General features: G+C 40.5%; 1 protein-coding gene across 4 annotated transcripts in view; it reads left to right on the top strand.

Annotated features, from left to right (window-relative positions):
* phactr2 (phosphatase and actin regulator 2) overlaps positions 1-16096 on the top strand; it is a 41859-nt gene that overhangs the window by 20417 nt on the left and 5346 nt on the right. For 3 of the 4 annotated variants that reach the window (XM_085477333.1, XM_085477335.1, XM_085477334.1), the window contains exons 2-11: positions 7246-7431; positions 8271-8345; positions 8588-8728; positions 9687-9935; positions 11267-11804; positions 12022-12200; positions 12938-13094; positions 13460-13515; positions 14921-14982; positions 15247-15384. In XM_085477333.1, coding sequence (XP_085333459.1) covers positions 7246-7431; positions 8271-8345; positions 8588-8728; positions 9687-9935; positions 11267-11804; positions 12022-12200; positions 12938-13094; positions 13460-13515; positions 14921-14982; positions 15247-15384 — 1781 coding nt within the window. The remainder of the gene's footprint in view (positions 1-7245; positions 7432-8270; positions 8346-8587; positions 8729-9686; positions 9936-11266; positions 11805-12021; positions 12201-12937; positions 13095-13459; positions 13516-14920; positions 14983-15246; positions 15385-16096) is intronic. The other variant, XM_085477336.1, reaches the window with a different exon arrangement.

Genomic DNA, 16096 nt, shown 5'->3' with positions numbered 1-16096 from the left:
GCGGTGGGCTTTAAATGCTGAATCTACAGCACTAAGAGCAGAAGTGGAATTCTTTCTCTCAGGGTCTTATTGAAAGATCATTAACATAAAACTGAGATCTCTGAGCTTCTCTACCGAAGTTAAAACATGGTCGGTTTCCTGTTTGACTGCTTTTTGCTCTGTTACTCCAGACTTAGCCAGAGCTTTGAAGTCGTGCAAGTATCATGAGTTGAGCTCTATAATGCTTGTCCAGCCTTTGCTGGAGAAAGATTTGGGAGAAATGACCCAAGTGTTAAAACTGCAGAGCCCAGCGCCGCCCCTCCCTCCACTCTTGTCCAGCACCTCTTGTAGCCTTGTCTTCTTCTCTTCCTTTCCCTGTTCCTTCTTTCTTTAATCCCACATTTTCTCATGCCCCACCTCAGTGTCCCTTTTCCCCTGTGTTTCCCCTCTTTCATCTTTTCTTCTTCCCTTTGTTTCTTTTTGCCTCTTTCTCCCCCTCCATCCCTCTTCCTCTGTTTGTGACGCTTGCTTCTTCCCTCCCCGGTGACTTGGAGTGAAGGAAGGAAGCCTCTCCCTTTTCCCTCCTCCTTAACACATGTTCAGGCAATAATGTCTGAAAAGAGTTTGCTGGCTCTGTCACAATACATCTCTTTTACCCTTAAATATTATATCAGGCGATACATATAAGACTTTGCAGTTTGTCAAGGCAACTGGCAACTGAAGTCTCTTTTATTTGGTCGTCTGCTGTCTCTGAAGTTGTTTCTAATTATCCCACCCAGCTGCAAAATATCCAAGTCCTGACTCACCCATTTTGCATGACATTGCATTTCAGCTGTTTCAGTGTAAAATTCATTGTGGAACAATGGAGTCGAGTCAGCATCTGTAATGTGTAACAACGTCCCAGAATTAAACTGAGATTTAGAGGTACACAGTTTAATTTCAAGAGATCAAATACAGCACTATTTTAAAGCAACTGTCAGTTACAACAAATACTGACAGCATAACATATGTTGCTGTTAAACAGCAGATTGATGAACTGAAGATCTTAATTCCTCTGATTTGGTTTCCTAAAACCTGATTTTGTTGATTTATGATGGTGTATATTTTTCTTAATAGATACAATAGATTAAGGCCTGGCAAGATCGACTTTAAAAAAAACAAACAAAAAAATTTTTTTAGTTGAAAAGAAGTCAACATGTTTAAAGCTGTTATCTGTTAGTACTTACCTTGTTGACAGTGTTCGATCTATTGGCAAATAAGATTGGCAGTGGTGTTTATCTGTTTGTGTAATGTAATGAACAGCTGAAACGTTTGCTGTGTTTGATGTAGCAGTCGTTGAGCATTATTTCTGCACATACAGTAAACTAACATTGTCTGACTCAAGGTATTATATTTGTCACCGTTATATTTGACTATGTAGACGTGTCAGTGGGCTTGAACAGGAATGGGACAACTGTGGTGTTCACCACAAAGAGGAACAAGCGCGAAATAAACAATCAAACATTTAAAAAGTAGCAAAAGAAGCACATACAGTGGGTGCAGTGGAGAGTTTTCATATTGTTTCATATATTGTTTTCATTTTACCCAGTGTCACTTCACAATAAAGAAGTTTTTTATATATATATATATTGTGTCTTCTGGGGCATAGGCTAAGCTAAAAAAAGCAGCACTAACACAAGCGATAGAGTCCCAAAGACTGGTTATTCCAACTATTTTTAATCCTGCCTCCCCAGTTTACAGTATACAGTATAGTACAGCGGTCCCCAACCCCCGGGCCTCGGACCGGTACCGGTCCGTGAGTCGTTTGGTACCGGGCCGCGAGAGTTGAGGCTCAGGCGTGAAATGTATGGTTTTCAGGGTTTTTATCGGTTTTCAGTGTTATTTTGTTATTGTTTTTATCGTTAACTCTGTTTCCTGGGTCTTTTCACGTGTGTTATGAATAAATCTTCTTTTTTTGGTACCGGTACTAGTTTTATTTTGTTATATTTATCCGCGACACCTTAAAGGCCGGTCCGTGAAAATATTGTCGGGCATAAACTGGTCCGTGGCGCAAAAAAGGTTGGGGACCGCTGGTATAGTATACATCGCTAGTCCCATAAGGTGCCGTCACAGTGTTCACAAACCTAGAAATTTTCAAACTGTGCTGAAATGAGACAAGTACAGATAAATGAGATCGTCCTCTTTTTTTTTTAGTTGTTTTATTTAGAAGTTGCCAAATCAGCTCACTGACAGATTATCAGATCCATCTCGCACACAAGCGAGCAACTTCTTCTGTCACACTAACACTGTATGTCCTCCTTCACTACACCCATGACTCTTCTGAGGTTTTCCTCTTTTCTGTCTGCATGGCAGCTCCATATTCAACAGGCTTTGTCCAGTGTCCCTTCCCTGCACGTGTCAGGTCCATCTTGTCCACAAACAGCTCAAGCTGGATTGTCCCTCTGATATACTACTTTCTAATCATTTCCCTCTTAGCCACTCCCAGTAAAAATCTTAGCATTTTCAACACCGCCAAGTCCAGCTCCACCTCTAGCGCCACCTCTGTCTTTTTGTTAGTGACATCTAACCGGAACAGTGCACCCTTAGGACTGGTTCCTATACATTTTGAATCCCAGTGAAAACATAAACTAATCAACCATCATGCAATCTCTCACTAAAGAACAAACAACAACCCTGCAGCTGCAGGTTCAATTACTGTGGAGAAATTGTTAAAGTAGCTAATATCGACCGTATATTCACTATTTTCTGTTCCACTACAATGTAGCTACAGTAAATCGCCAAGTTTTTTTTCTTCTTTAAATGTCGATAATAGTCGTATACATAAAGATGGAAATCAAGAGTTATTTAACGGTTGCCCGCCTCCAAGCATCAGCCTCTGGTCAGTTGTTTGGGGGACGGAATGATTGGAATTTCTGCAGAGTGAGGTGAGAACAATAAATTAACTGTAGGTGTAATTTTCTCGGAAAAGATGACTTATTGTTGTACTTGTGAGATCTCTGCCGTTGAACACATTCGGTGTAAGTGTAAGCACCTCATGCATGTGTCACAGCAATGCAGGCTTTAGATTTCCTGCATTGCTACACGACACAGCATGAATCTCAAATCTTCCCCTTTCCTTATGATAATTACATAACTGTGAAACCAGGAATTTGAAAAGACTGTATTACAATCGGTTCCGAAAAATGGGAAGCAGATGAATCTCTTTTGATGATTTGCTTTGTTTCTTCTCTAAACTAAGCAGTGAGTTTTCTTTTGCCTCTTCGTTTCATTTTCTTTTCTCAGCAAGTAGTCAGTCAATCCATTGTCCCTGTTTGGTTCCCACTGGAAGTTTGATAGTTGGCCTAATGGTGATGATAATCGCTGTTACCGATTTTCCCATCGTTAGCGGTACAGAGTAGCTGCTGAAATGCACCTATTGTTGTGATTTGATATCAACACAGGAACAGGAAATGAGTGTGTGTATGCAAAGTATGTGTGTGTGTGTGCAAAAAGAGGGTGCTACATTGGTCTGAGGGGAGTTGTAGGGGGCTCTGTGCTGCACTTCTCCATGTCTTCACTCTTTACTGCCATTGTTTTTATGTACATGTTTGTCCTTGAGCACTCAATGTGATAAAGGTGATCACAATACTGTTGGGAGCAATAATGAAACTATGATTTTACGAGCATTCTTTAACAAAGCAGAGTGCTTTGTTATGGTTATATTGCTCTAGTTATATTACTTCTTACTATCTGACCCTCATTTTACACTTTAGGCTAATGACACATCAGTTTTTTGTTATAATAATCCTACTTTATTTAGTTTAGATCTGCTAAAGACCACCAAATGTTTTAAAACCTGCAAAACTGTCTTTAAATTTATAGACAGAATAAGAAGATTCGATATTATTTGTTAGATATTAAGAGTTTGTTAGTTGTAAACCTGTGTGAATTTGGTTTAATCATATTTAATTGACAGTGTTCCAACAAATATTTTGATCGATGCACATTTACTTTAGCTTCAGTAATGCAGGGGAAAAAGAGAGACTTTCTCATCACCGTGGAAAATAAACAACACTAGTAGAAAAAAAATGTACACTTATGTAGACTTTAATTACTCACAGCGTGTGAATAAACAATGCATTGATCCTTCATCAGCAGTAAGCAGCAGTCAGAGATAGTTTACACTCATCAGTTTTAGCCCATGTCCATCTGTGCAGAGTGCGAATCAGCTATCTGCCAATGCTGGTGAGAGCCAACCAATCATCAGGCTATTGATAGTTTTCAATTGAGCTGAAGGTTATGAAATGGATTTGACCCACTAGATCTGCTTAGCCAGGAAATGCTTGACTGAGTGACTTTAGTTGCTGTTAGGCAAATGGTTACTTAACTTCTTTACTGCCAAAATGAACATCTGGATCATCTGGTCAGCTAAGCTGAGTGTTTTTTAAGCTTTGGTCTGGTGGAAATCTGGCAGATTTCTTTTTTTTTTTTTTTGCTGACAATGGGGCTGCATAAGCATCTTAAACAGTACTGACACTGCACTGTTCTGTTTTCAACCAACTTTTATTGTTTTCTTGTCGGCAAGTATTTAGAGTGACATGAGCTGAGTGGGAATGCATTATTATTTTTATTGAGCAGGCATAGTGATTCCCTCCATGTGTAGCTAGCATTTGCAAATTTAGGAGTTCTCTAAGAATGCACTTGAAAGAATGAATTAATGAATTCCCTTAAATCGTCTCCCTTGAATAATTGCGTTTATCTCAGTTTGCAGATGACATGAGAGTCCCTGGCCTTCGGCTATTGAGGTTTTGCGATGATTCTGTATTTTTTTTTTTAGTTTTTTAAACCAGGCTGCTACCATGTCAACAAATGTAGGTTGCGCTCATGAGTATATTTCCTCTTGCCAATCAGAATACAAATTGTTATGGATTAGTGTAACCAGGATCCTGGATCGTGCACTTGATCTTGCATCTTTTAAAGTTTTGTTTTCAGAATTAATTGAAGCTGTCCACATAATTGGAGAAAACAACCACCATGACTTCATGTGAAAAACATCCAAGTATTGTGTTGAAGACATATCAGCTGAAGTTGAACTTGAGCCAGGCTTTTTATGTAATGCAAATTGTAGGTGTGATGTTTTGTAATTACTTTTAATTTCTGCACATGGCTAATTAATGTTCCAAACATCTATTATTACTTAGTCTGACTGCATTTAAATATATTAATATAATAAAAATAAAGTGTTCAGCACAGTGTCTGTGAAGGCTCTCAGTCATCCAGGTCATCTTAGTCTGAGGAGCTTGGAAAGAAAAGCGTCTGGACCTCTTTAAATTGCTTGAAGAAGTTTCACCTCTCATCCGAGAAGCTTCTTCAGTTCTAAGAGTCAAATGATGGAGAGTCCCAGATTTAAGCTCTGTGGGAGTGTCCCTGAGAGGGTCATGGACCCCCTATTGATCCTCGACCTAATCACATGAGCCAAGGTGTGAAAACGAGTGTAGGTCACAATCAGCCGAGGTTTCGGGTGAGCTCATCGTGAAACTTAACCCCACCCTATCACGTGATTTCCTGAGGTCAAATGGCACAGGATGTGAATGGTCGTCAAGGCGTCTGGGAAGGGATCTCAGAACTGGATTGAGATGGCAGTCAGTTGGTGTCATAAACCACCACCTCTATTCAAAGATGGTCGTTCACAGTGGACATAGATGGCTTCTTTCACTCCTCATTTAAACTGTCCAAAATGTGAACATTGGTATCTTCAAAAAAGTGACCATTTCCCTTTAGATGCAGAAGGACGGCCGAGTTAGTCCCGTGGAGCCGGCTCTTCTATGTTGCGCCATGCGTTCATAAAGGCATGGTTTTGGGGCTGTTCTGTCATTTAAGAGCACTTCTGTGCTAAAAGCACACAGCTCCTTCAATATTTCCACATCGCTGAACTTCATTTCCTACAAGCAGCAATAACTTGACCTTTTCTTCGGGAGTGCAAATATGAAAAAAGACATAAATTACTCAAAAGTTTTTTGCGGAAAAAATGATACACATTTGCCGCTAGCTGGGCTCCACAGAGTCAGCGGTGATTCAGCAGTGTTACGTAGCTGCAAAAACAAAAGCCTTCCTCTGCTTAAATCTGAGGAATCACACACACCACCTCTCTTTCCTCTGTAAGCTTCCTGCACACACACACACACACGCACTTGCACACACTGTCGACATTATCCCAGAAGTTTCACAGCTCTTCTAATCTTTCAGCAGGAAGAGGAGGAGCTGTGGGAGGACAAGGATCTCGCCAAGACACACACACAAGCGCACGCACTGCAAATACTGTTAAAAACAAATATTCGCCCCTGACTGACCTGTAGAGCGCGACAAATATGACTATTTCTCAGCTTTTTTTTAACACTTGCTGACTCCATCTTAAAAACGTGTGTGGATCTGTCTTCATTTAAAGCTTTTAGTTGATAATATAGGCGGGCGTTATCGGGAAACTAACAGGAACAAGCCTTCGGCAGTAAACACCAGTAATCACTTGTTAAAGAGATGTGTATAATACTAAATAACACTACACTATTAAAATATAAACACAATTCCAGTAAATACAGACTGAAAATATAAACACCGCTATAATCCTGCACATAAAAAATGCAAACTATAGAGCCAGATAAAGTGCACTGTGGTTTGTGGAAGCTTCCATTATGTTAAGAGAGCCATTTTTCCTGTCGTCCTTTAAATGGCTACAGGAATAAAAATGAATCTTAAGTGCTATGACTCTATTTTGAGCATCATGTTGCTGTGACCTGAAGGAAGGGGGTCAGATGATTGCATATGTTTGAGAGCACTTTAAGTAAAGAGGGTCCTTCACCTTCTCGGATCATTTCAGTTGAGTAATTTGAAGGGTGGGATTCAGGCTGTTCAGTATATCACAGAAGAAGAAGAAGTATTAGAAAGGCAGAAAAATCTGTTTTATAACATATAACACATGTGTACATCGTAGATGGCCTATACTTGTAGTATTGTGCAGTATGAAGGAGTTAAAATAAACTAGTTTGACTGAAATTAAGGTCCAGTATTATTATTTTTATTTAAATTGGAAGTGTTGGTCTTGAGAATAAGAATCTCCTGTGCTCAGATGGCAGGATTATCTTTGCATATCCGTTGTAGGAGAGACCAGCTCTCCTAGAGAAAGGCTGCAAAGGCTTATGGATAATATGCAAATATAAGGGCCCTGCCTGGGTTGCACGCTGATATTGCTTTTCTCTTATTTATATGCATTTCTGCTTTCGTGTCTTCTAGTTGAGGGACTGGAGAAATCAACATCTCTGGCCAGCTGCGACGTGGCGGTGGACAGCTCTGCCAATGCCCAGAATGCCCATGCATCACGGCAGCAGCGAGGCAAGCTGTCAACCCTGGGCAAACTTTTCAAACCCTGGAAGTGGAGGAAGAAGAAGACCAGCGACAAGTTCCAGGATCTTTCAAAAGGTAGGACGTCTTGTGTGTCCGTGTGTGGATGTGTATGTTAATGACACTGTATCAACAAGCTGATGAGTCGCTTCTGATTTGTTCTCCTCAATCAAGTGTCTGGTCAATATCTCAGATTGCATTTTTGGATTTGTGTGGAACATTACGCGTGAAATGGAGCACTGTTGCTCCCAGAAGAGCTTTAAAAGGAAAAGAGTGAATGGTTTGTTTGTAGTTCTTGCTGATTGATTCCTCAGGGGTTTGGCTGGGAAATAAAGAGAGACAGAGGTAAATACAAAAACCAGAGACTCTTTTTCCTGAAAGCTGCTAGGTTTTATCTTTTGCTTTTCCTGTGTTTATATGAAAGTTGTGTTCCTCTATGTCCCTTTAATGCTAGCGCTCAGGCAGTTTAGATATATAGGATATATAAGGTGCTAACTGGGAAGTAGAACGTCTTTCTTTATAATTAGATTATTTATTGGTGTCAAAGTTTTCGGGGGGGAGGGGTCTGAGATCAGTACACAACCACATTTCCATGTCAGTAAAAGCAGATTGTGGTGATTTACAAGTAATTTAAACACCACATTTATTAGAAAACAGTATAAAATATATTCACACAGTTGTTTATATATAGGATTTCATTTACTTAACATTATGTGGTCTCCTTTGTCACATTTTTCTTTTCTTAATGTGCAAAATGTTTACATGGGGTGACAGGTCTGGATTGTAGGCAGGCCCGTTCGTCACCCCGTCTCTTATTTCAACGTCATGCAGTTGCAAACTGTGTAAAATGTGGTTTGGCATTGTGTTGTTGATGTGTTCGAATAAATATATTGAACTTGAGCTTGTTGGTCTTTCAGTTCTAGAGAGAAAAATCTCCACTAGACAAACGAGGGAGGAGCTCATCAAGAAAGGAGTTCTCATCCCAGACCAAGGTTTGTCCTATGTCTCAGTCAAATCCATGCTCAAGAACACATTGAATGCCACACCTCTTCTTCCCCAAATTATGACATTTACTTATTACAAAGCAAAGCAATTCACCTTGTAAGACACATCTTAACATGTTTTTTATTGTTCTTTACACTTCAAAGCCTTTTTACTTTGTCACATGTTGTTTGTGTCATATCAGGAGATGGAGAAAATGACTAAAAAGCAGCTTTTATTTCTTCTCCCCTAGATGAACCAGTCATCAGTGAAAATCTGAACGGCCATGCCACATCCAGTTTGACGCCAGAGGAAGTCAAAGTCGACATTGAGTCTCAAGAAACACTGCGGGAGGAACAGGCAACTGGCCCGGTCAGAACTGAGGAGAAACCAGGTAACCTTTGGACCAGTCACAATATAACCTTTGTCATACTTTGGCCTGTAATCCAGGGCTGGTTGGAGTCTCTAACCATCAGATTCCTGTACTAGTTGAAGTTACAAGCCCAGGGTAACAGTCTTCCACCTGCATATATTGAAGAATTATATATAGATGCATTGTTGTTATTTGTTTGAAAATTAAAGCAAGAAACGGTTGTCGCTAGAGACGTGCTAAATGCTGAGAAAACTTTACTCTTCTACAGAGAACTCACATTTTGTGAAATGTGGGGCTTTTTCGGCCCTTGAACTGTTCCATTTTTATATACTGGATCTAAATATTGTAGCTTTTTTTAGGTGCTTTGATGTCTTTTCCTCTGGGCTGTGGAATGCATTAGTATCTGCAGCAGCTTTCTGGTTGACATTGAACTCACTGTGGGATCAATGAGCGGGTCTAATGTGTTCAGATAGATATTCCCATTATATCAGCCTGCAATAGGCATTCACAGTTTGAACAGAGCTGTATCTTCTCCTCCTAATGCCTCTCTCTCCCTGAGGAGACAGGCCACTGTTCTTGTGTCTGATGCTGCTTAAGTGTTGTGCTGTTTTCAACTCAACCCTGTTAGCATTGAACTTGTAGCCATTTGTTTGTTCATTTGTCAATAATCAGAAAGGCAAAGGCAACAAACTCTGTAAGTACAGCAACTGAACACACATACTATCGCCTACCCTGGAGCCTGGGAAGGTTAATGGGTACATATTATCTATCAGTTCTCTGGAAAAGCTGTACAAGAGCCCTTCATCATCAGCTCTGTCATACACTTTCTGTATCATTCATTTTCTCCTCTGTCTCTGCTTGTCCACCTCTCTATTTGTGCATCAGTTTGCACAGATCAGCAACTTTTATCTTCCTTCCAGCCTTTATATTAACCTGTAACTGCTGCACTTTTCCTTCCTACTCCCTCTCATCTATTTAGAAAGGTCTGATACTAAACCTAACACCCGGGCAAATCAGGCGCGACCTCGAGAGACTCAAGCTAAAAAACAGCCAAGCGCCACTCCGCCCGCATCATCCAAACCTGCCGGTGGCACCGCAGCCACGGCAAAGCACAAGGATGGTGCCTCTGGGGCTAAAAAGACAACTAAAACCACTGTCAAGACTGGGTCGTCCACACAGGCTAAAGCTAACCCCCCACGGAACACTAACACAACTGGTCGCGGGACTGGTAAGTTCAGATAGTTAGAACCGAAACCAGCTGGCCTGTCAGTGTTCATCCCTTCCCTCATTCCCGCATGGAGAATGCCCTTCTCTCACTGTTGGAAGGAAAATAGGAGTCACTATTAAGCAGTTTGTTCCTTCTAAGCATGGCTTTATGTGCACACTCGTGCAAATGTTATTGAAGTGGTTAGTGGTTAGTATTTCCCCTTTTCTCCCTCTTCACGATGTGCTTTCCTTATAAAAAGCATGTCATTTACAATATCTGCCTGTTTTCCAAGAAAGCAGAAGTAAAGATTTATCTGTGAACCTCTAGAAATGTCTGCAGTGTTTGTGTGTGTGTCAGAGGGGCTGAGCAAGAAAAGTGAGTGAGGTCAGTGTAGCATCGCCACTTTAACAAGAAAGAGAGAGAGAGCAATCTGACGAGCTTGTGTGGTTTCACTAGCATGACACCAGGGCATGATCATCCCCCTGCTTCCTGTGTATATGTGTGTGTGTCTGTGCTGCAATATATAGCATGGTTAAACGAAACTTAGAACACTGCATGTGATGTTCATGCAGTCCTTTCAGAGGATATTTGTGTCTTTTGTGGTGTGTTCAGGAAAGTGGCACAAACGTTGCTTCATTAATGTTTGAATAACTTCGAAATCCTAAGTTCACCCCCTCTCCTAAGGGTGTTTTTACCAGCACACAAAGACACTTCACATAGACTTGAAAACATACTTTAGTAGTCAGTATATCCTTAGGTATTCTGTGTTTGTCACAGTTTTAATGGAGAAGATATGTTTAGATAGTTACTCTATTATGTTTAAGTTTAAGAGTTGGTAAATATTGGAATCCATATGTGCTGCATACACTTGGATTATGTATTAATCAAAAATGGTTACGTTTTCTGGCATTGCACAGCCTAGACAAAAAACGTGATGCATTTGAAAATTAAAATTCAAGGCCGATCATACTTTAGGTGAAACTACTTTGATTGAAATAGAGAGCAAAAGTGAGACATCGCGTTTTATACGCTTCAGTTTTATCCATGCAGCCAATCAAAATGTTTCACTTGAACAGAAGGTGTAAGACTACTAGCAATAGTTCCCTGGGTTAAGTAGCCAACAGCCATTAAACAGAATATAAACATTGCTTATATTTTGGGATGATTCTCACATTATCATACGCGTGTTATTAACTACATATATTACTGATGACATTTTTACTTTAAAACACATAAATATTTGTCTTTTACAACATAGAATTTGTATAAGCATATTAGGAGGTTTTTGTGCATGTCTTCAGAAAATAGAGCATCTAGAAAAACAAAAACGTCTGATTTTCTGTCCTCCTCAGCCAAGTCCTCTCATCCAAAGAAGACGGGATGCACAACAAAAAGCACCACCACCTCCACCTCCACACCTCGTTCTCGTGCGTCAAAGGACACTGGCTCTGCAGCACAGAATGAAAGGACAGATGCAAAGGCCAACCGGAAATCAGACACTCCGACTTCATCGTCTGTACTTCAAAAAGCCTCTGCAGAGACTCTTAACCCACCTGGAGACTTAAAAGCTTCTCGCCTTTCCTCAGACACCAAACCTATTTCATCTAAAGTCTCAAGCAATGACACAGGGGGAGCTCAGGGGGACTCTGTCCAAGATCCCAAATCTTCACCTGACGCATCGCGTGCAGGTGAAGATACCCATAAAGGTGCAGTTCCTGGAACCACAAGTCAGTCTTCTCATGTCAACACTGCTACAGAAAACACATCATTCGCAGATGGAGAAGCGCGCGGCAGCTCACAGAGCGATAAACAGGAGAGGACAAAAGAGGAGGGAGGAGGAGGTGGAACGAAGAAAGGAGAAACAGAGAATGTTGTTGAAAATAGCCGGAGGTACTGTAAAAATCTAGTTGGTACATGCAAGTTGCTGATTGCTTGAATTCCTTATGTTCACTTTGACTTTATCTAAGTTTGATAGCATGCATTACAGTAACCTTAACAAAGTCACAAATTAATCTTTATATGATTTGCTGTTATATGAAATTAGATAACTGACAATAAATCTATTAAAATTTGTTTAGTCACACTGTTGTGTTATTGATTCCTGCAGGTCAGCAGAGGATGAAGCAGAAAAGCCGCAGGGACCCAGGGTAAAAACAGAGCAGGCCGAGGTGACCGTGATACCCGATAGGCCGAGAGACAGCCAAACTAGTGACTCTGATTCTGACGGACCAATCCTGTACCGGGATGAGGAGGAAGAAGAGGAGGAGGAAGACGAGGACTCAAACAGTATGTTTGACAACAGTCACGTCAGCTGCAGAACTTAAAGAGAAGCTCACCTAAACAACTCAACTTCGACATGTCAGTTAGCAGGCGGGGTGTGATGTGTTTAAGAGGATGTAGTGCAGTGGGTCAATGGTTAGAACTGTTGCCTCACAACTAAAGAGCCCTGCTAGTCCTGCTACTATGGTTAAAACATATTTATTTTGCAAATAAATATGTTTTATATATATTTTACCTAATGACACATGACCTTTGGTTTTAATATAAGACAGCGTATCCTGATTCAGAGTTGTGGAACTGACCAGTAGGCCAGCAGCTCATGGCTACTGAATAGACACTTCCAGTAAAAGAATATGTCATGTCACCAGATGTGTATAAACCCTTGAATGGTTGCAGAAACACATCCATAGCTTTAACATCCTGCTCAGCTCAAGGGCTCATTGCTCCCAAGATGAAGTGAAAGAACCGTTTGCAGTCAGACTGTGAAGCCGCCCAACTTGCTGTGACGGTGCAATGTTTGCTTCGTGCAGTCATGCTGTTAAAATTGTCAAAGATGCAACTTTTGCTTGCAAAACTAACCAGCACTGGTGAACAGCATTTAATCTGTTTATCATTACAATGGACTTTCTGTTGATGTTTCAGGTTTTTAAACGTCTCATTTTCTTCATTGTTTGTTCATTATGATCCACAGCTGACCCCCCGGAAGACTGTTACTAGCCCTGCCTGTGTTCTCTCTGTTCTAGCCTCTCTTGCCAGCAAGATCCGCCGACGAGACACCTTGAACATTAAACTGGGGAACCGACCCAGCAAGAAAGAGCTGGAAGAGAAAAACATTCTGCCACAGAGTTCAGAGACGGAGAGGCACGAGCTACGCCAGCAGATTGGCAGCAAATTAGTCAGGTACACTCAAACACACGCATACAAAGTGGACTGTGAAAATGTGGCTAGGTGTTACTTTTTTCTCAAGCTTGGCATTGCTTTAGGATAACAACAGAGATTGTTGTTTATTTTTTTGGTGTAGCTGTGGGTGGTATACTGTTACAAATGATGCACATTAAAAATGTGTCCTGAAGTTTGGCCTTTTCTAACAGATGAGCCAAATTGGCTGGTGTTAAAACAGCCTTCAGATTCTCAGCAACAAAAGGTGTAAACAAAAAACAACATCTTAAGTGTTGATAATTTTGGATTTTTCTCTGCACGAGCCTGCAGAATTATTAAATCCATACCTGCTCGTAAAAAGAGTGTAAACAGTTTTCTCTTTTTAGACGCCTGAGCCAAAGACCAACCACAGAGGAGCTGGAGCAGAGAAACATTCTGAAGCGTAAGTACACTCTTCAACAGAGGTGTGACGTGATACACCTTTTTTTTTATGATCGTCATAATGCTTTAAAGCCCGAATGTCATTTATCTACCTGCAACCATATCACAAGAGCTATCATGAGGATGGTCACATTAAAGCCGGTATTGTGCTGTTTCAGCTGCCCAGCCACAATCTGTTACTGCCACTTTCAGATCTTCAGATACGACCTTGCGTGTCTTATTAATCAGATGGATGAGACAGATATGTCTGTCTAAATTATGAATTACTGCCTTTTAGCAGCTTTGTGTCTCCCACGGTGGAGTGATGTGTTCAATCACACTGTGAGGGGATTTTCTTTGGTGATCATATACCGAAGTGATAGAAGCTGGTCTGAGTCATTCGTTTTCCAACGCACACTAACGAGCATGCTTGTCATGCTACTGAACATGAATAAAATAACTCTGCTAGCGGCTATGATCTCACCTGTTTAGTTCAAATTTGTCATTCGTGCAGGCTTTTATGGTTTTAAGAATTGCCCATTACTTCAATCAGTATATTTGTTCTTGGTCTAACTGCACAAATGCATGATACCTCTTTCCCTAATATACAATGATAATACTGCTTTATTGTAGGTGAAAAGAATGCCTGTATTCCCAGTCAATAGAACAGATATACACATAGTCCATACGTGTAGTGGTTATATCCACATACATAACAGCGGTAAGGAAGTTCCGATATATTGTTTCTGGTGTTCATCCCTTTGTGGGCAAGAATTTATCTACAAATAGATTTGGTAAAATTATATAATACTGTGTGTATAATGTAATGTAATGTAAAAGTGTCAAGAGCAACAGCTTTACTGGGTATCTGTGTAACTTTATCCTCTGATTTAATTATTTTATTTATTTTTTTGAAAGGTTGATTTGCAGACTTTAAAACGTTTCGGTCTGCAGCACACAGCCTCAGTGTCATCATAGCACATGAGAAATAATGCAAGGCTCTCATGTGTTCCTTTAAACACAGGAAGAGAAGTAACACTGTGTATGTGTTGTGCTAGGAAAGGATTAGGTGTCGTAAATCCTGCATGACTTCTGTTTCAATCTGGATGAGACCACTAGATGTCACTGACTTCTCCAGTGCCCCCTCACCAAACTGTTTATATATATATATATGCGTGTGTGTGTGTGTGTGTGTGTATATATGGTGCAATTCAATGAATATTTCACAAGAATATTTGCCGTTCAGATTGAATCTAATTTCCCTTTTTTCGCCTTTTTGCTTTTGTTTACGTAATGGCAGCCACACTGCTGCATAGCCATGCACTTGGCTTAATATTGCAAATTATAGCTTGTGTATATAATTAGATGCAGTAACTTGTTGCAGACATAGTAGGTGTGAAATCAATCTGCTGGTTCTCTACATGCAGAAAAGAATGAAGCAGAGGAACAAGAAGCTAAGCAAGAGATTAAAAGGAGGCTCACGAGAAAGGTACTGTAAATTTCACACACACACACACACACACATAAGAGAACAGAAAGTACACAGCACGTCTATATTTAGCTACTAATATGTTTTGCCCCACCTTATGAGTCATGGTAGTAGAAAGAAACTGTTTTATATAGAGAGATCAGGCCATCTAGTGGACTCAGCTGGAACTGAGACATTAACCAAAATACTGGGAAGATCATTTTGAAGTTTAATATTTGATTCGACTGACTGTCTACTTTCTCCTCCTTTCTCATCTGTGTGTAGCTGAGCGTGAGGCCGACGGTGGCAGAGCTCGTTGCTAGGAGGATTCTTCGTTTTAATGAATATGTGGAGGTAACGGACGCCAAGGATTATGACAGACGAGCTGACAAACCCTGGACACGGCTTACTCCTGCTGACAAGGTACTGCTCTTGTAGACTGCTTTTTAATTCCTGATATAATTTAATTTATTAGGGCTTTATGAAACCTTTACAGTTTCTATTCAGGGTGAAAATTTTGTGAATTTGTGATGTTGATTACTTTGGTGATTAGAGACTTAAAATATATGTGGACATGCAATCACACATATATGGCGAACAACCATCTGCTTTTGTAGCGGCCTCGACTTCTTGGGAAGACTTTAGAAAAGATTTCAGATCTTGGCTGCAGGAATTTGAACCCACTGGGCTGTAAGAGCATTATTAAAATCAGGCACTAAATGTTTCCTGGCTTGCAGTCGCTGTTCCAGTTCATCCCAAAGGTGGTGGATTGGGGTCAGAGCTTGTGCAGGCCAAAATCAAAAACCCATTTATGTATGGGTCTTAGTTTGTTGCAGGTTTTTTTCTAGTTTCAACAGGACGGCCTTCTGCGTACACAGTTGTGTTTCATATTATGGTCTTAAACGTCTCTGTGTGTTTATGCTTGATGATATACATGAAATTCACCTAGCTCACACTAAGTCAGTATGTAACTGCATATATGTGCCATCTGCACTGTATGAATATTTAGCATGGCTTAACAAAATATCCTCACAGACAATAAAGACCCTCAAAGTGTGCAGTTTGTCAAGGTTTCCCTCTGCTGTTGATGTTCAGAACTGCACAGCACATAAATACAGACCTTGAGACTTCCAGC

This window comes from Copadichromis virginalis, linkage group LG13 (genome assembly GCF_057382275.1).
Source record: "Copadichromis virginalis isolate Kocher_CV1m ecotype Utaka linkage group LG13, C_Virginalis_male_GT1.1, whole genome shotgun sequence".
NCBI lineage: Eukaryota > Metazoa > Chordata > Actinopteri > Cichliformes > Cichlidae > Copadichromis > Copadichromis virginalis.
Note: the sequence above shows the minus strand (reverse complement) of the source record. Positions and strands in the feature narration are given on the sequence as shown.